Raw genomic sequence first — 19,802 nt, forward strand, 5'->3', positions numbered from 1 at the left:
AGCCAGAGAGTTTGGAAAGCAAATCAACTTTTAAAAATCAAGATTTTTTTTTTCAGGAACGGTTATGGGGAGGAAAGTGATATTCCTTCCCCTGCAGTTGATACAAAGAACGTGGTGCAAAATGCTCGCATTAATCTGCCCCATTAAAATTGAAAAGGGGGGGAGCAACCGTAATCCCCACCAGGGGAACAGATGTCCTGTTGTAAAAGAGGGAAGATAGTAGAGGTTTATGGATAATGGGAGGGAAAGCGACACAGACAATTACTGCTGGGATCCCCCAAGGTTTGGTCAATGAGTAGGGCCAGGAGTGACTTCTGCTTTCAAGTGAGCTGAGTATGGGGGCAGCAAGTGGTCCCAACCCATGCTGTCTTTTGTCCTGCCATCTCTTCCCCTTGTAAGAAACAGGCAATTTTTTTTTTGGGGGGGGGGGGGAGCGCACAGGAAAGGTATAGCAGCATCTGCAATGTTGAGGAAGGCTTTTTGCCAGGGATGGGGAAAAGATGGTTGCCACCTTCTCTTCCGCAAAGGGGTTCCAGTTCCGTTAATAGGTGCAGGTTTCCTCAGCCAATCTGGTTTGGAATGCTTTCTTGTTAGATTTATGCCTATCGTGACTCACGTGGCCATTACAGATGGGGGAGGCCAGGCAGGTATAAGAACATAAGAACAAGCCAGCTGGATCAGGCCAGAGTCCATCTAGTCCAGCACTCTGCTACTTGCAGTAGCCCACCAGGTGCCTTTGAGAGTTAACATGCAGAATATGAAAGCAATGGCCTTTGGGAGCTCACATGCAGGATGTGAAAGCAAAGGTAAATGGATAGCCACCCAACTTCTTTGGAAAGCCATTTTTAGCAGGGGTGGGTTGGTTGGGGGTATTGGCAGCCTTCTCAAAATGAGGCACCTCCTAATTTTGGCCTTGAACCTGTTTTCCTGTGTATGATGTTTCCATTTGTGGATGCAGAGGTATAGGGTCATTCCTTTTCATTCCTTCATAAAGTTGCTTGGTATAAATCTCTGCCAGCAGGCAAAGCTAAAACCCAACCCTGTGCCTATGGCTGAAAAAAGCCAATGTTTCTAGGTGAGCAAGAGTGGTGTTCCCATCTTCATGAGGAGGGGTAACAGTAACTTCCTCCCCATAACATAAGGGCTCATTTTGTACCTGATTCAACCCCACCCTTCTTCTTAGCAAAGACTGCCAATCCTTGAATATGCAAGTAAGAGTTGCGTGGTGGAGTTGTAAAATCTGCTATTCTGTAGAACATGGAAGAACTGAGAGTAGGGATGGACATGAGTTGATAATGAAGGAGAACGAAGGCTGGTTTTCAGCCTTGTCTCCCAGATCCCTGAGCTTTTAGCTGTGCGTAAGCATTTTTCTCTCAGCCACGAGGTCTAGAAACTTGCACCCTTTTTGCTCAGTAGAAGAAGGGAGGCTAGTAGAAGAAGGGATTCTCTGAGACTGGCAGTTGAGGTCCACAGAACGTGTCACATGAAACTTCCTGGAAGACTGACTTTGGTCCACTTGAGGTCAGTGTGGAGCCCTGAAGCCCCTCTGTTGGGGGGTGGGACACACACACTCTTGTTCCCTGCCTGATGGACGTGATGAGATTGCTAACACATGCCCATAATGGTAAGCGGCTTGGGAGGGGGAAAGCAAGGAGGAAACAGGGAGGAGATAAAATAGCTGCATGTGCTTAGAAAACCGGAAGCTAGTTCCAGTTCTTCTGTTGATCCCAAGCCTCAGTGCCCCAATTGACACACCCCCTGCAAGAGTCGGCAATGCATTGGCTCAACAGGAGAAGGAACTGAGGACCTGAGGGGAATGGCAATGCATGAAGGCAAGGAGGAAAGGGCGGAGGGTTCCTATCGCACCGTCACCCCCAGCTTCTCCAAGATACGGGTTCCTTTCTCCAAGTACTCATCCCGTCGCAGCCAGAAGTTGTCTTTATCTTTCATGATGTCAGCAAGCACTGCCCCACCTAAGAACACCATGTGCTTCCTCCGGGGCGGGTCCTCAATGCGAATCTTGAATTTCTGGAACGGCAAAGGGGGAAAAGCAGGTTTGGAAAAGGTACCTGCGGGAATCTCCTTTCACCCCCACACTTGCATGCACTTGCATGGCCCAGGGAGAGAGAGGTAAGTTGCTTTCTTTCAGCCTGACCTACCTCATGGGACTGTTGTGATATTAAAAGGGAGGAGGAACTCTTTCAAAAGTGCTCACCGGCATGTTATAAAAAACTAACGGACAGAAGCACCGTCAAAATCATTCAGCAGATGCTACGCTGCACAACCAGGGAACAGGAGGGCAGACATCAAGCCACTCGCAGGACCACTCTTACAACCATTTTTTTTACTGCCCATTCATTTCCACTAATTTTACACAGGGCACAAACCATCAGGCAATTCGGCCCAAACCCCACGGATATGAATGCCTGTGCTTTTGCTTTAACAGGTAATGGTAGTCCCCTCTGCAAGCACCGCATCATTACTGATTCACATGATGATGTCGCATCATGACATTTGCTAGGCAGACTATGTTTGCAGGGTGGTTGCCTTCCCCAGTCATCTACACTTTACCCCCAGTAAGCTGGGTACTCATTCTATTGGCCTCAGAAGGATGGGAGGAAGAGTCAACCTTGACCAGGCTACCCCAAAACCAACTTCCATTGGGACTGAACTCAGGTCGCGAGCTGAGCTTTGAATGCAGTACTGCAGCTTACCACTCTGTATGATGGGGCTTTTGTTCAGCTCCCATTTATTTCAGCGTGGACCAAGCTCCACTTTTGGGTCAGCTCTGCCTCCTTCCGCTCTGCCACTCTTAAATGGTGACCATTTGCTGCCTGCTTCACCTGGTTTCTTTGTGGACTCAGGCTAGCCGAGAGACCACCAACCCCACCCCGACTCACCGACAACTTTTCCACGTCGCCCTTCAGCACCCGCTCCAAATACAGCTGCTTGATCTCGCGCTCCAGGCGAGATGGTAACCCAGGGTACATTGTGGAACCGCCCGAAAGCACAATGTGTTTGTAGAACTCGGCTCTGCAACAAGGAACACGATGATGCCTCTTAAGTCCTCCTTGAAAGCATTTGCATTTTCAGTAGCATAGCAACAGAGACAGCTTCCAGTCTCCCTATTTCACCTTTGCTTCATGATGTTGTCTCCCAGCCGCAAAGGGCGGAGAGAGACATGAGCCCAGCAATCAACTGATAGCTGAATGGAGGAATGGTTGCTGGATCCTGATGGTGTAAAGCAGTGTCAATTGGCAGGTGACTTATGGCAACCCTGTAGGGTTTCCAAGGCAAGAGATGAATGGAGGTGGTTTGCACTGCCTGCCTCTGTTCTCATGGGGGGGCGGGGAGAATGCTGCATCATATTATCACTGATTTTGGCACCTTTTCGCCAGAACTCTCACTGTTACTCTCTTGTCATGAATAAATTCCTTGTACCCTTCAAGTGAGTTATTTACTGAACGGGGAGACTAAAGAATGGACTTCTCACAACCCATCCTTTCATGATAGGACTCACTGCCAACGAAGTGTGATGAGGTCCTCTAGTTAAGGGCGGCAGTCAAAAAAGGGTCATAATTCATGGAGGATGGTCTATCAATGGCTATTAAATGTTATACAAACAGAACTCCATGCACAGAAGCAGTATACACCTGACTAATGGAGTCTGGGGCAAATGGCAGAAGATGATGATTTCCACCATAGCTTGCTTGCAAGTATCCAGGGACATGCAACAGTGGAATACACTAATTCAGAGTGTGGTACAGTCTCCTTCTTTTGAGGTTTTTAAACAGAGGCTGGATGGCCATCTGTCAGGAGTGTTTTGATTATGTGATCCTGCATTCCAGGGGGTTGGACTTGATGGCCCTTGGGGTCTCTTCCAACTCTGATTCTATCTGACGGCCCCTAATGACAGAAAGCCAGGTTAGAAAGATCTTAGTTTAATCCAGCAAAACACTTCTTAGGTTCTTAAGTATGAAAATACTTTTCTCTGTTGTCTGCTATTTCCAAATGGCATGTGTTACCTCAAGTTATATCTTGTGCCGTTTCCCCACCACATATTTCCAAACTTAAAACCTGCAGTGGCCTGAAGCCTTGCTTTATAAGAAACAGATCCTTTCCCTTTGATACTGGGGCAAGATCCTGTTGCTCACTGAACCCCAGGGATCTCCCAGATCCATTGCCCCTCCTCTTGGCCCAGACGAAGCATGGTACCCCCACCCACCCTCTCGCAGTTCTGCTCACCGGGTGTCAATGTCAGCGGCCTGGATTGTGTTGAACAGGAGCTCGGCCACGCCCACGCCCTCCACGTTGATGAGATGGGGCTGGAACAAGGCCTCTGGGGCCTCAAAGCGCTCTCCCCCCACTTTGATCACTCGTCCATCTGGGAGCTGCAGGGACAAGAAGGAAAGGGAGTCAATGAGACTTATGGATGCTGGAGTCCTGTGGTTTCTCCCAGGCTAGATCTACATTACAAAGTTGTATCCGTCTGGTTGAGTAGAGCCAGTGTGGTGTAGCAATTAACAGTGTCAGGAGACCTAGGTTCAAATCCCCACTTATGCCATGGAAGCTTGCTAGGTGATCTTAGGTCAGTCAAACTCTCTCAGCCTAACCTACTTCACAGAGTTGTTGTGAGGATAAAATGCAGAGGCAGAGCTACCACGGGGAAGGGGGGGACAACGCCCCTGGCGCAGGTGCCGGGAGGCAGAGAATCACTCCCCCCATCCCTCCCCTCAGGCTGCCTCCGCAGCTTGGAGCAGCCCCCACGGACTGGAGCTGGCTGCTCTTTTAACTTTAAAAAGGTAAGTAAGGTGTGTTCGGGGAGGGGGGGGCGGTGGTGGCGGCGGCAGCAGCTACCATTTCGCCCTGGGCACCATTTTTCCTTTCTATGACACTGATAAAATGGAAGAGAGAAGAGAGGAGAATGATTTAAAGCTGCCAAAGGGGAGAAAGGCAGGGTACAAATGAATGAATTAAATAAAAATAAGAGCTGAAATTGGATTTCCCATGTCCTCACACAACACTTAACCACGACACCTGGTTCATGCTATTTATTGTATTTTGGAATGCCAATAAAGGCTATCATGACATGACCTGGTTCATGCTTGGAGAGAGACAGGCCTTCATTAAGCAGACTTTTTTCCCACAGTGAGGGAAAGGCATTCTATGGGTGTTCAGAGGGACACTGATTTTATTACCAGGCTTAGCCCAAAATAGTTTAAGGCAGAGGTGTCCAACTATGGAGCTTCAGATGTTTATGGACTACAATTCCCATCAGCCCCTGCTGGCATGGCCAATTGGACACCTCTGGTTTAAGGGCTCATTCCCAGGGAACCGTGATACAAATTAACCCCCATTCTTCTCACAGAAATGATCTCCCTATCACCACTTCCACATTCTCAAATTACCGTGTAGGATTCCACAAGCACAGTGGTCTCTTGGGCCAGCTTCTGTTCCTGGTCAATGTTGTAGCCAACATAACAGAGCTTCTCCTTCATCATCCGCACTGTCTCAAAGTCAGCTGAGTGGTTGAAAGCGTAACCACGCAATAGCAAGAGCTGCCAGAAAAAGGGAGACAAAAGGTATATGTACACTACCAACTTACACCTGTTTTATTACATCTGTCTATTGATCTCGGCTGCCCCCAAAGTAGGCTGGAAACTGGAGAAAGCGCTGAGAAATCTGTTCATGTTCTTAGCTCCCACGCAGAACTACCCTGCCCTGCTGACCATCATAATAGCTCAAATTGGATCTGTTTTAGGGAATCTTTTAAGGATAGGAGAGGCAACAGATTCACAACATGACACAGATCTTTCCATTTTATAAGCAACATATTCACTTTAAGTAAAAGCTTCCAAATATTAAAATAACTGTTCTGAAGTTGATTGTGCACAAAATGTCTGCTATGCAATGGGGGCAAATGTCTGTTGCAGCAAAATTTCTTGCATAGACATTTTTCCTCCAGCCCCACTTTTGCTTTCTAGTCTCCCCGCTGCAAGGGAGACCACTTCTAACACGAATTTAATTTTGCTTTACCGCCAGAGCAGGGAGATTTTCCAGTGAGTACCGCTTTGCCCTGGACCTCTTCCCTCCGCCCACGACCAGCCTGCCTAGCTCCACCCTCCCCACTCTGCTGTCCTTGCCTTCTCCCTTGCTCTGTTCCATATTGCCTACTCCTTCCTGCTTCTCTAATGCACATTTCAATATATCGATATAACAAGAGCTTTTGCAAGGAACAGCACAAGCAAGGTCTGTTTCTGGCTCCAGTCCACCTGCTCTACTTATGCCTCCTTGATGATCAGGAGGGCTTTAAAAAATTTTTTTCCAAAGAAGCCTCTTTCTTAAAAGAAGCCTCTCTCCTGCAGCAGCAGAGAGATAAAGAGAGTAGGGGAAGGGAGAGGCAGGATGAGAATATCAGCTCTATAACATTGGGACTACTGAATATTATGATGTCTGTGCCTTTAAGAGGGACAGAGTTACGTGAATCAGGAAACAGAGGCTTGTTGAGACTAGCTGCAGGGAGGCCTGGGCTGACTCCTCACATGTAAACAGAGAAATACAAAGCGACCACCCTTCAGCCCCACCACGTAGCTAAAAGACCCTGAAGTAAGTGTTCCATGAGTAACAGGCCTTTCTGTTGCTTCCTCTCATTTAGTCTGGAATTGATGACATTCATTAACTCATATTTAAGGGAATATCCATATTACACTGTTTCCACCTAGTGTTTCCCCTGAAATTCTCCTGAGGATATTTCCTGTTCAGCTGAGTTGAGTAAATAGTTAACTGTGAGGTCTTATTCGTGGAGGGTGATAACTGAAATTGCTGCATTCATCCTTGAAGTAAAAATGAATGATCATTATTATTTTATGTTTATTATTATAATCTCACAAATGGGGTACCCACAATGACTTTCAAGAGGCATCTCATTTCCCCTTTATGCCTTTCACTCACTGTTTCCTCTTTTCCTTCCCTGACAGCCCCCAAAACTTCCCCTTTCCCTGCTTTCTTGCGTACTTTCCACCCACAAACCTTTTTTCTGCCTCCCTCATCTTAAGATTTCCATCCTTCCCGCCTCCTGGCAGCCTCTCTCCTAGGAAAGGTCTGGCTGAGTTGCACAACGCAGTTGTGCGGAGCTAGCAGCCAGATTTTGCTTTACAGAAACCAAGGAGGCTCAGCAATATTGTCGTTGTTGCCCAGCAACATCCAAAATGGCCACTGAGAGCTCAGTGGGCATTATTTTCTTAATGTGACAGATATTATTTCTATTATTTTGCAAGGAAATCCCCTGAATGTATTTTTCAGACCCCAGATTTTTCTGCAAACCTGGGACTTTCTTCAGGTTTATAGTAAAATCCCTCTATCTGCCCTAAACCCACTTTATGGATATATACTCTGTGGCCCTGTATAGTATTAGACATATGATAACTATACTATTACAATTTGTTTAAAAACAGTCACTTTGGCTTAATACCTCTGTAAGAACTGATAATTAACTACTGATTCAGAAATGCTATCGCAAACCATGTAAAAAGGCTACAAAACTAATAACAAATGAAATCTTTGCTGACCAGGATTTACTTCCTTCTAAACATATAGCTGGACCTTTCTTGCCCATATTGTTAGTTCAATTCTGTTTGCAGATAACTGCAGAAAAGGAATGTGCAAGGAATGCAAAACAACTTAATGTAGAAGCAACTAGATGCATTTCTAGTATTGACAATTTACAGTCAATAAATTACATGTTGGGCTTTCTGTTCTTTTCTTCAAAAGTTCCACCTGTGAATGAGGCAGCCCCAACCAAGACATGAAGCTGGCCTTAGCCCTACGTCTCACCTTGATGAGGTAACGTGTGATGTCACGCCCTGCAATATCCAGCCGACGGGTGAGATGGGGCAAGGAGAAGCCCTCGTAAACCGGACAGATATGTGTCACACCATCCCCTGAGTCCACTACCACACCAGTGAGGAGACCTGAAAAGGGAAACATGTTGAGGCTCTACCACACTGTAGATATCCCCAAGAGCACATAGAAAAAGTTTGTGTCCTATCTGTGAATATGGTTGCCAACCAACTGGGAGAAAAAAAACAGTCTGTATGGATTTTTGTTGTTGTTGTTTGGGCCAGTTACCAAAAAAGGAGGAGAAATCCTCAGCCAAATAGTTTTTACGCCTGTCTTAGGAGAGTCAGTGTGATGTAGTGGTTAGGGTGTTGCACGAAAACCTGGAAACCCAGATTCAAATCCACACTCATGCCATGAAAGCTTGCTGGGAGATCCTGGGCCGGTTACATACTCTCAGGTCCTTTCCGCACTGCAACAGTACGGGGGGGTGTCGGCATAAAGAATGCCGACGCACCACCACCCCCAGGACCGTTCACGTGGACGGCCCCAGGAGGGCGGCAGGCAGTGGCGCAGCCTTCGCACAGGCGGCAGGCAGTGGCACAGCCTTCGTCGCTGAACGCCTACCTTGTCTCCTGGCTTCCGACTTGTCGCAGAGGCCAGGGGACACGTCCCCTCAGCCTGGAGCAACGGCTCTGGAGTCGCAGGCCGGGGGGGAGTGTCCCCTGGCCTCTGTCACGATCCGGAAGCCAGGAGACAAGGTAGGTGTTCGGGGACAGTGCGGGGGAAATGGCGCCTTCCAGCCACTGCCATGTTGGAAGATGCTGCTTCCGAAAAACCTTGCTCAGGGAGCGAGGTTCGGAAGCAGCGTCTTCGTGCTGCTCAGGGGTTGTGAAACCGGCGCTGCTGCAATGCAGCAGCGGCGGCCGTGTGAACCCCTCCCCAGGGACGCTGTTTTTAGCATCCCTGGGGCGCTCTTTCCCGCCTGTGCGGAAAGGGCCTAAGTCCTGACAGGCTAGCAATTTGGTGGGAGACCACCAAGGATGTGAAGACAGGCAACTGCAAACCACTTCAAAACATCTCTTGCCTTGAAAACCCCACAGGATTGCCGTAAGTAAACTGTGCCTTGATGGGTGGGAGGTGTCACCTATCTTAATTCAATTATTTTTAATTCTGTTATCCACCTGCAGGCCCAATGAAAAAAGTGGACTATATATTAAGTATATAAATAATGACATTTGGAAAGTGCTTTTAGCGTGTTCATAGCACTTTCAATTCTTACAATGACCCTATAGAATTGATCACTATTATTAGTTCCATATTATGGGTGGGGGTGGAGTGGGGCTCAGCGTAGCTTGTTTAAAAGTGTTCATTCTCAGCAGAGTCAACAGTCGGACTGCACACTTTCTCAGTCACTATTTTACACAACCTCTTATTTTTTAGGGGAGCAGACTGCTTTTGAGCTATGTTCTGTCCTCAGAACTGTGGGGCCATCTGGCATTACAATTTAAAAAATGGGTAACCATGGCTATGAACCAGTTAAAGTCCACTGATTCGAATGGTATTCTGCAATACTGTAATATTGACTGCTGTGAAGGCACTCAACAAAATGGACAGCTCCCCACATTATGATCCTCTGCTAGGTTTGACCATCACGAGGATCTATCAAATATTTGTCCTCCAAGAAAGTTGAAACAGTGCACATGTTTCTTTATGCCTCCACTTTATTCTCTCAATAGCTATGTGAGGTAAATTAGGCTAACCAAGGGAGGCCCAAGATTATACTATGAGCTTTGTTATTTAGAAGACATCTGACCCAGGTCTCCCGGGTCCTAAATCTGGCATTCTAACCACCACACTTCACTAGCTGTAGTTTTTAAGGCAAACCCATGACAAATTCTCCACCATTCCCTTCCCTCAGGCTCTAACTTACCCTGGGCATAGAGTGTCAACACAGCTTGAATAGCTATGTAAACTCCCTCAAACTGGTAGGTCTCAAACATCACCTGAGTTATGAAGAAAAACCATCAGTTAGTGTTGCTTGAGGGAAAAGTTATGTCACCTCCCACAACGTTCCTAAGCCTTCAAAGATTATGCCCCCTCCTCCAACCTTCAAAGCTGTCATTACCACCCCGTTCCTGAGACTTCTTTCCCTCCTTCAAGAGCAGGCACTTTCTGCCTTTCCCCCTTCACCATCTTAGGCCTAGTTTGCACATGCCGGAGAACGAGGCGGTAGAATTTGAGAGAATGAAAAACTTCAGTCCATTATCAGGGCTCTGCCACCTCAGTACAAATACAAGCTGCATGCATGAGTCATACCTTATCAAGATGAGAACTTTCCCCACCTTTCAAAGTTTAGCTACGTGTTCCCCACTCCATTACTGGAGTTTTGATCAGCTGGAAACCTCTTATACTTCCCCTGCCCCAGGGAAAACTACTGAAGTAGGGACAATTTAGAACTGCCTTCCATACTCCTCTCAGCCAAAGTCAGCTTGGGTGAGCATCTGCTATCCCCATCTTTCCCCTATTTCCTCTTCTGCTTAGGGTTCACTTTCTAGAGACTGACTTCAATCACAATCTATACAACTCAACTACTTGTCTCCCCACTGAAAACTGATACCTGGATGAACTCTTCTGCTCAAACCTTCTAGAAGGCTCCCATATACCATACTGTCTTCTTTCCTGATACCCCCTCCCAACTCCTCAGGTAATATTTCCCCTTCTTCCCCCTTCTCTGACCTCAACAATCTTCTCTCGGTTCTTGGTGGGGTTCATGGGGGGCTCGGTGAGCAGGATCTTGCAGTTGCGGGGGTCAACATTGAGTTTCTCAGGTCCAAAGGTGTAGTCCCATAAGTACTTCATGTCATCCCAGTTGCGCACAATCCCATTCTCCATTGGGTAGTTCACCTCCAACATGGAGCGTAGTTCGCTGGCCTCGTCCCCCACCATCAGGTCCTGGGCAGACAAGGCATCAACATTTAAATTTAAAGTTACATTTTACTGCTCTGGCCTTCATGCCTTTTGAACTTTGTTGAATATGATCCGGGGGGGGGGGGGGGGCTCCTGAATTTCAGAGCACGTGCAATCAGAAGCTGGAGGAACATTCACACCAAATGTTTTTGAACATGCTTCATGTGATCTGAATGCAGGTTAATTTTTACTGCATATGAGTTTACACGACACTGGATTTGGGACATCTCTGTGCAACAGTTCATTCATTCAGCTGAGACAGGTCTAGTCTACATATATGTATTTGTTTAAAACATTTATATTCCATCTTCTCTCCTCTGCCTCAAGGCAGTTAATAATGCAACACCAGGTTGCAAGGATTAAAAATGTAACTGCTCAATTAACAAAGTTTTTTTAAATAATATGCACCATTAGAGACTTAGAAAAAAGCACAGATTGGTTGGGCCAAACATTTTCATACAGAAGGGAGATTGGTTGTCAAATGAGAAAGTTGCATGCTCAAATGCCCCTTCCTTGGACCTTATTTGAGAGGGAGGGACTATGGCTAAGTGGTAGAACACACATATTTGCATGCAGACAGTCCTAGGTTCGGTTCCTGGCATCTTCCAGTTCATAACATCTCAGAGTTACAAAAAGCATTGAAAAAGACCCTTCTCAGTCTGAAAGAAACCACTGTCCATTCAGATAATGCCTTGCAGGGATCAATGGTCATAAAGAGAACAGACGTAAGGCCTGCCTCTCTGGACAACTCCTACAAAAGTACACCGTGTGTTGTTCTCTATTGGTTCATATGGATTGGGCAGCTGCACTCTCCAAACAAATAAGAGAACTATACAGTATAAGGATTTTGGTTGGGTTTGGATCCTGCCCCCCCCTCCCCCGAGAACTAATGGCTTCAGAGACGGCCAGTTGCCTCTGGGTTGCTCAAGGGAACTAAATCTTGCCATCTTCTTTAGTTGGGAACCTTGCTGCGTTCCCAGAGCTTCCAAATTCTAATCTGAGCCCACCGTGACACCACTCACCTTGATCTCAATGTTCCCAACTTTGGCAGTGGAACGGATGATGGGACGTCCCACCAAGGCTGGGAAGATATGTTCAGGGAAGTTCGAGCCGGCATAGCCACATTTAACAAACTAGAAAAAAGGTAAAGAAAAATGAGTAAACTGACATAAACATTTAAGAAACTGGCAAGAGTTGGGGAAAGAGAGAGAGATCATGCGCATAGAAGCCCAATCTTGGACCATGTGGTCAATTTTCAGTGATGGAAGGGTTGCCAATCGTCAGGTAGAGGCTGGAGATCTCTTGGTATTATAGCTGATATCCAGACCACAGACATCCATTCCCCTAGAGCAAGGGTGGCCAACCTATGGTGCTCCAGATGTTCATAGACTACAATTATGGATGTAACCATGCTGGCAGGGGCTGATGGGAATTGTAGTCCATGAACATCTGGAGCACCATAAGTTGGCCATCCCTACCTAGAGAAAATGGCAACTTTGGAGGGTGGGCTTTGTGTCATCACATCCTTGTTGAGCTCCTTCCTCTAGCTCTATCCCCAAATCTCCAGGACTTGCCCAAAGTGGAGTTGGCAACCTGACCTCTCTGCTCCTGCTGCAGCCCCAAAACTGTCCCAAAATGCTGACCCTGGGAAACAGAGCACTCCCAACAACATGAAGGGGACTCAGCAAAATTCACCCTCATCTCCATTTGTGGACATCTGGGGCAACCAGATTCACCCTCATCTCCATTTGTGGACATCTGGGCCAACCAACACTCTGCTAAACAAGCTGCTGTACTATTTATTTACACCTTGCGTTTCTCCCCAGCAAGAGCTCACAGTAAGTTACAACAGCTTTCTTCCCATCTCCGTTTTATCCTAACATCATCTATCCTATGAAGTTACAGTGACTAGTCCAGGTTACACAGTAAGCCTTCTGAGTCTTTATCCATCATTTTTAAGCACTGACAGCCCTTCACTGATTTTATCTAACTGTAATTGTTGCAACAGCCCTGTAAAGTAGGCCAATAGTACACACATATTGAGGGGTTCTGGATGGGGAGTAGTTGGCTTCCTTACAGCAACCACATAAGTTCATGGAAGAAAACGGTGATATTCTGAGCCAAAACTCAGTAAGCTCCTACATGCACCTGGCTGGTCTCTCCTAAGTCCAGTTCAACCTGTGCCTAGAGCTGTGTTGTTTCAGGCAGTGGCTCTTAAGACAGAATGTTCCCCTTGCATTTGGAAATCTAGCAAGTCAAGAAGAAACTTAGAAGAAACTAGAAGCCTTTCTAGTTTTTTTCTTTTTTAATGTGCAGAGATTTTTTTATTTTTAAATGGAAGAGTAATCCATCAGATTTGCAGTCTGATGGGATACAGCCCCAGTATAGGAGGACCATCTTGGTAAGTGGGCCCCAGAATGCTGGGCTACTTGGGTCTAGCAGGGCAATTTGCATCTAACCTTCATCACAGTTTGCTTTGTGCACCTTTGCACAACAGTTGAACAGTTTGTAGTTTGTCAAGGAGCACTGGAAGGGAATGGCATGGGATTCTAACAAGGCCCATTTGTTGAAGAAATGGAGCAGCAAGAGGAAGTGGAGAAACAGGAAGCAAAATTGCAATCCGTGACTCAGAGATAGAACAAACAGGCCGGCAAGAAGGAAGTGGCTTGCAGCCTGAGCATTCAGAAATATGCATACATTGATGTGCGGGGGGGGGGTGGGGGGAGATCTCTGGTTCCTGCTGATCTTAGCTATCTATGGCTAGCTTCAGTTGCCACATTAGTCCCACTGAAAGTTTTCCCCACTGCTTTTTCCTTGCATAATGGGGTGGGGGGGGGACCTCATGCCTTGCTTTTGGGCAGACATTTATTTACAGTGACAACCTCATAGCCAGCACCTTTCAGCCAGATTTCCTTGCATCATACACCTAAAAAGTCAAAGGTCCCAAAAGGTCAGATATCCTGTGATCCCCTACTTAGCACCTACTGTTTAGGGGCAACCAAGAAAGAGGCAAAAAGAGAAAGGTTCCCTAGCAGGCTTAAGCCCCAGTAACATCCCTCTCATTCGCTCTCTGTTTTTAAAAATAAAATAAATCAGGCATTGGTGAATCACAGAACAAGCCGTCTCCCACCCACATCTCTCACAGCTAGATTCTGTGAGTCATGTTCAGCAACAAATCTGGGAACAAAAAAATCCATAGAAATCTGCGAGAACACAAGGGGGTGGCTTCGCCTACAGAGCCATGCTCCAGAATGTTGTCAAAGTCACAGCGCACAGCTCGGCCGTTGGAAATGCTGCCCAGAAAGGCCCACTTTAGCACACCCCAACAGACCTTGCGAGTGACACGTGCGCAGCCAGAAAATTAGTCACACACAATAACAAAGACAGTGTCAGGTGGGTTTCAGGTACTGGAGGCGAAGAGCATGATTCGAGTCTAGCAGGGTCTTAAAGACCAACAAGATCTCCAGGGTGTAAACTTTTGAGAATTAAAGCTCACTTCATCAAATATGCCTTGACTCTCAAAAGCTTATACTCTGAAAATCTTGTGGGTCTTCAAGATGCTACTGAACTTGCTCAGTAACAGACACTAAAACCAGAGCTGCTTAATGCGGTGTTTATTTATTTATATCATTTATACCCAGACTTCCTCTCCAACTGGGCACCAAAGTTGCTTACACTGTTCTCCCATCTTGGAGCCAAGGTTAAGACAGGCTAATTCCATATGGACCGGACCAAATCCACGGCATTTGATTTCTTCATGTCCCACACCTTTGAAGGTCAGGAAGAAGAAGAAGAGTTTGGATTTATATCCCCCCTTTCTCTCCTGTAGGAGACTCAAAGGGGCTGACAATCTCCTTGCTCTTCCCCCCTCACAACAAATACCCTGTAAGGTGGGTGGGGCTGAGGGAGCTCCGAAAAGCTGTGACTAGCCCAAGGTCACCCAGCTGGTGTGTGTTGGAGTGCACAGGCTAATCTGAATTCCCCAGATAAGTCTCCGCAGCTCAAGCGGCAGAGCGAGGAATCAAACCCGATTCCTCCAGATTAGAATACACCTGCTCTTAACCACTACGTCACTACACAAGGGACTTTTCAGTGGTTGCCCCCAAGCTTCAGCTGCTTTCATCCTTTCTTTGCCAAATTTCTCCCGTCACTGAATATTTTTCGCAGCCAAGTGAAAACTTTTTCCACCCTTCAGATAGCTTTTATTCAATCATTGTCCTTGTTTGGTTATTTTTTTATTTATTAGATTTATTTCCAGTTCTCTTTCACTGATGTTATTTTTAGGTCAACTTGATCTGCTATTGTGTTTTACTGTTCAAATGTTAAGTTTCTTATCATGTTTCATTTTAGGTTTCTACAGTTTTAGTAAATGTACACCGCCCTAGATGTTATTAGTAGAGATGTAAACTAGAAAGATTTTAAATAAATCAACTGTAAAATGGAATTAACATATAATCTGCATCTAAACCAACCTATGCAATAAACAGATGGGTGGGATCTTTTGCTGTTCAGCATATGCTTACCTGCCATGAAAATCTCATATGCAGCATCATCCCATTTGTTATACACACATCATGTCAGTTACAAGTTAATTCCAACCCTTGAGAACAAATGTAGCATTTTAAAGGCAGAACTGTCTAAAAAGTGGATGGTGATCCTTAGCAACAGCCGTCTTCTTGGATTTCTTCCCACCAGCTCTACAAGGCATAATCCCCCACCCCCCATCTCAGACTGCTTTTTCACAAGTCTTAAAAAGATGTTAGAAACATATTCTGTTTGGGGAACAGTTTTTACCCTTTCTTCCACTCACAAATACATCCGAAGGAGGGGGATGAAGTTCAAAGTGGGCGGGAGGGGGGTGCTTTATGCCAACTCCATCCCTCTTGGTAGTATATGGAAGTAAGTTGGCTTTCGTGACCTTAAGCCATCCAGTCTGTCTCCAGGTAAGTCATGGAACGTTTAGCATGGCAGCATCTCTTTGATTCTTGCCATAACTTTGTGAAGTAGCCCAGGGCAACCTTCTGTGTTCTGTGTGATGGAGAAGGGGGAATTGGAAGCAAAGTGCCCCCAGTCCAAGTCCAACCTTGTTTTCTAATAAAAGCTAAAGAAATTGGTAATTGATCCTAACCTTACACTTGCTAAGAAATTTGCTTGGCAGTGTAACCTTTGAAATCTTCTTTTTCTAATTGCAGAGTGATTTTCATTGACTTGGAAACTGGTCTGGATCTTACACTCATACATTTTTCTTCCTGAGATATGAAAACCGTGAAGCTGTGTTTTTTTCCCCCTTAATGTTATATTTGCTGCCAGATTGTTTTCTTTGCCACTTTTCTCTTCTGATTCAGACATGTTTCACAGAATCCTTCGGGGGTGGACAGTATAGTAAGTCTAATAAACAAATAAATATTCTCTTACATTTGATAATTAGCATGTACATTTTAAAAAAATCACATCCAAAGGGGCCACCCAGAATCAATTAACGTTCATTCTGGCTGTTGTGAGTTTTCTCCTGAGAAACACTTCTTACAGTGACATGCCTCTGAAGATGTCAGTCATAGATGCAAAAACTACCAAACCTGACCACACACCCCGGAAACTCATAACAGCCCATTGATTCCAGCTGCAAAAGCTGTCAACAATTCATTAATGTGCATTCATTCATTATCACCTTCTTGCTGCTAAAAATGTAATATCTTCCTACTCTTGGATTTTGCCTTGGAGATATTTTATGCACCCTCCAAAAGTTAGAACAAAAAATTTATCCTGCACATACCAAATTGGGGAAACTGTGGGTGAACTTGCACAAACTGTGGCCGACATTATGCTATTTCCCTTCCACACCCTGATCTACATGTCTCATTCCAATGCATGCTTTGTTATACATAAAAGATCATATTCCTGTGCACCATCTTAATTAACCTAGAAAAACTAAGCTATCACCCTCATTTTTTTACTAACAAAAATGCAGATCAGAATTTCTATTTCATTTATCAACATACATTTAGAAGGGATCCGGGGGGGGGGGGGGGGTCAGACTCTGACCACTTGGAGTACACTACAGAAGTCCTTAACTTCTTTCAGTCTGTGGGCATCTTTGAAATTCTGCCACTGGATGGTGGGTACAAAATGCCAGCTAAAAGACATGGAGCCAATCACAAAATCTTAGGGAGTCATGTCACGTGTAACTCTAGCAATAACTAGTCAACATTTCAAGCAGATGCTCAGTTCAGCAGGATGCCTTTGAAAATGTAATATTATCAACATACATATTTAATTAGTGTACATATTATCCAAAATACTGTATTGTAGTTAGCTGGATCCTTACAGAAATAAGTTGGGGTCGAGTTTTTTCTACCGTTTTCTTTGCAGCATGCCTTTGAAAATGAACAAGTTGTTTAAAAGAATTTTCTAGCGTAAACCCCGCTTATCTTCAGCCATATAGTGAGGGTCCTTGTAGTGCGGTGGCAGCTGCTACCGAAAGCATTTTTTAAAATCTGCACAGCCAATCAGATGCCCAATGGCCAATCAGATGTTCAGATGTTCCATGGCCAATCAGAAGACATGCTGGAGAAAAGCTCTAGCTTGTCCTGCCCACTATCTAAAAACACTTATGGGTTGCCAGGAAAGATGTCTTCAGCAGAGGTGAGATCCAACCAGTTCTCTAGAAGTGGTTACTAATTTTTTCTGAGTGTTGAGAAGAGGTTACTGAAGCAACCTCCCTGCCCAATAGGGACTGGAGGTGCGTGTGTGCGGCGCCGCCACTGTTTGAATCCCACCACCATCGGAACCTGTTATTAACATCTTTGGATCCCACCAGATGTCATGATGCTCATGTACCACATTGGGAAACCCTAGCCTAGACTGTAAATGTTATTTGAGAAGGATCAACTGTTCTAGGGTATGCAACCCCCCACAAATTCCATTCCAAGCATAATCAGGAGTGGATGAATTGGTGTGGAGTACAAAAACAATCTTGCCTATGCCATACAAGCACTTATATGCCAAAGGCTTGAGCTCAAGCATCAAATAATTTCCAGAATGAGAAGGACCAAAAACTGAGAAAGGACTACAGACGTGTGCATCACTTTGAATGACTCACTGGTGACAACACGGATCAACTCTTATTTTGCACTCTTGGAATATTTCTACATATTTTGCATTGCTATGACCAATGGGTTGAGCAAACAAATAAAAAAGGAACAAAAAGGAACTACTGGGAAGCTTTTCTGCCTTTGATGCTTTATCTTTGTTCTGCTTAATGGTTCTATTTTTACATGTCTAAGGCATCACTAGATTGGCCATGCTGGGAGGGGCTGATGGGATTTGTAGTACATGAACATCTGGAGAGCTGCAGGTTGCAGACCCCTGGTGTAGGGGGTTGCAAAAAACGTTTTGACCACATTGTGTGCATATGAATCCTCACTATTAACTGAAGTCTCCGTATCTACAGTTGATCTGGGGAATCTGGGGGTATCATAAACTCGGATTAAAATATCTTTTGGAAAGGGTACTCAGAATTTCTTTCGGAGGGGCTCAGCATGCAATTCTTGTCAGAGGCTTGACAAAGCTTCCCATAAATAGGTATGCAGCCAATTGTGATTTCTCACAGGCCCTCTGCTCATGATCAGAGGCAATCATCACCACCACCACCATCATCCAGCATTCTGAAGTGTTCAATGATCTGGTAACCCAAAAGTCTTCTCCCTTACCGTTCCCTTAACTTTGGTGTCATGTCTATTAGACTGTGACAAGTCCACTCTTTTCAATGAGCAACTATCCCTAGTGCGCGCACGCGCAGAACAAACACTCGAAGTGTAGGGCTGGGCAAAAGGGGTTCCCTTAAGCCCATCTAACCCGCACGGGCCGAATTCGAACCGGCGGCTTCCGTCCGCACATGCAGAATAATACACTTTCAATGCACTTTGCACCTGTGCGGAATGGCAAAATCCACTTGCAAACAATTGTGAAAGTGGACCGAAAGTGCGTTATTCTGCATGTGCGGAAGGGGCCTCAGAGCAACTGAGAAGGAACCGTGACCCGGGGGAGGAAAGGAGGGGCAGGAAAGTGGCTCTGAGGCCCCACCTTGTGCAGACTGGGGGACAGATGCGCGCTTGTCGGGCCACCTAGCCCACCCGCAGCCACGGCTCCCACCCGCCCCGTCCCGGGCAGCGCCTTGCGCCGGTTCCCACCCCGCAGCCGAGCGGCCCGCGCCGTGCCTGCTCACCCCGGTGCCGTTGTCGCAGACCACCACGCGGCGGCCCTGGCTGTCCATGGCGACGTCGCCGCCTCCGCCACCGAGTCGCGGGGTTCGCAGCTTCCCTCTCGCGCCGAGCCGGCAGGAAGCGCCGCCGCCCGGGCTTGGGGCTGGGCTGGTGCAAAGAGCAGGCGCCGGAGCTGGGAGGGAGCCGAGCCCCAGCCGTGATGCAACATCCTGGGCTGGGTGAGAGAGAGGCGGCTGAGCAGGGAAGGACCGAAGAGGGCCACGGGAGGACTGCCGGATGCCCTTGAGAACGTCTGAACAGCAGACGGACCTTTGTCCTTAAATGACATTGGATGGGGGCGGGGGGAGTAATGCAGCTTGGTCCCTGCTCCGAAGAAAGGACCGTCACGATGAGGACATGATGGAGCATCTGCTTTTGCAGAAGGTCCCGGGTTCTATTCTCCAACAACTTCAGTGGGATTTTTTAAAAATCAGATCTCAGGTGATGCGAAAGAGCTTCACCTCAGCTTATCTGGATAGGTGATGCCAGTCAGAGTCGTTGGCACCCGGCGTGGCTAGCCCAACGTCTTGACTCGATTCGCCGAGTTCACATGTCACGCTGCAAGACAAAGCCGCAAAGTGTTCCTTTTACAAGTGAAACTTGAATAAATGAATAAATGTGAAGGTAGAATCGCACATTGAGCTGTACATGTGCTGAACATAATATGATAAGAACATGTAACGAAAAGTCAAGTGAACGTTGAATAACGATTGTATGCCCATTTTGTTTAAAATT

General features: G+C 46.2%; 1 protein-coding gene across 1 annotated transcript; it reads right to left on the bottom strand.

The window, feature by feature from the left end:
• Positions 1-10: 10 nt before the first annotated feature.
• LOC125443377 (actin-related protein 2-B-like) lies at positions 11-19,230 on the bottom strand. Its single transcript, XM_048515425.1, has 9 exons — positions 19,031-19,230; positions 11,829-11,939; positions 10,576-10,791; positions 9,770-9,842; positions 7,834-7,970; positions 5,409-5,558; positions 4,246-4,391; positions 2,901-3,033; positions 11-2,028 (listed from the first exon to the last, which is right to left on the bottom strand). The coding sequence occupies exons 1-9, from the start codon at positions 19,076-19,078 to the stop codon at positions 1,858-1,860; spliced, it is 1,185 nt and encodes a 394-aa protein (XP_048371382.1). The 5' UTR covers positions 19,079-19,230; the 3' UTR covers positions 11-1,857.
• Between the last annotated feature and the right edge of the window lie 572 nt (positions 19,231-19,802).

The sequence above is a fragment of the Sphaerodactylus townsendi genome, linkage group LG01 (genome assembly GCF_021028975.2).
Source record: "Sphaerodactylus townsendi isolate TG3544 linkage group LG01, MPM_Stown_v2.3, whole genome shotgun sequence".
In the NCBI taxonomy this organism is placed as follows: Eukaryota; Metazoa; Chordata; class Lepidosauria; order Squamata; family Sphaerodactylidae; genus Sphaerodactylus; species Sphaerodactylus townsendi.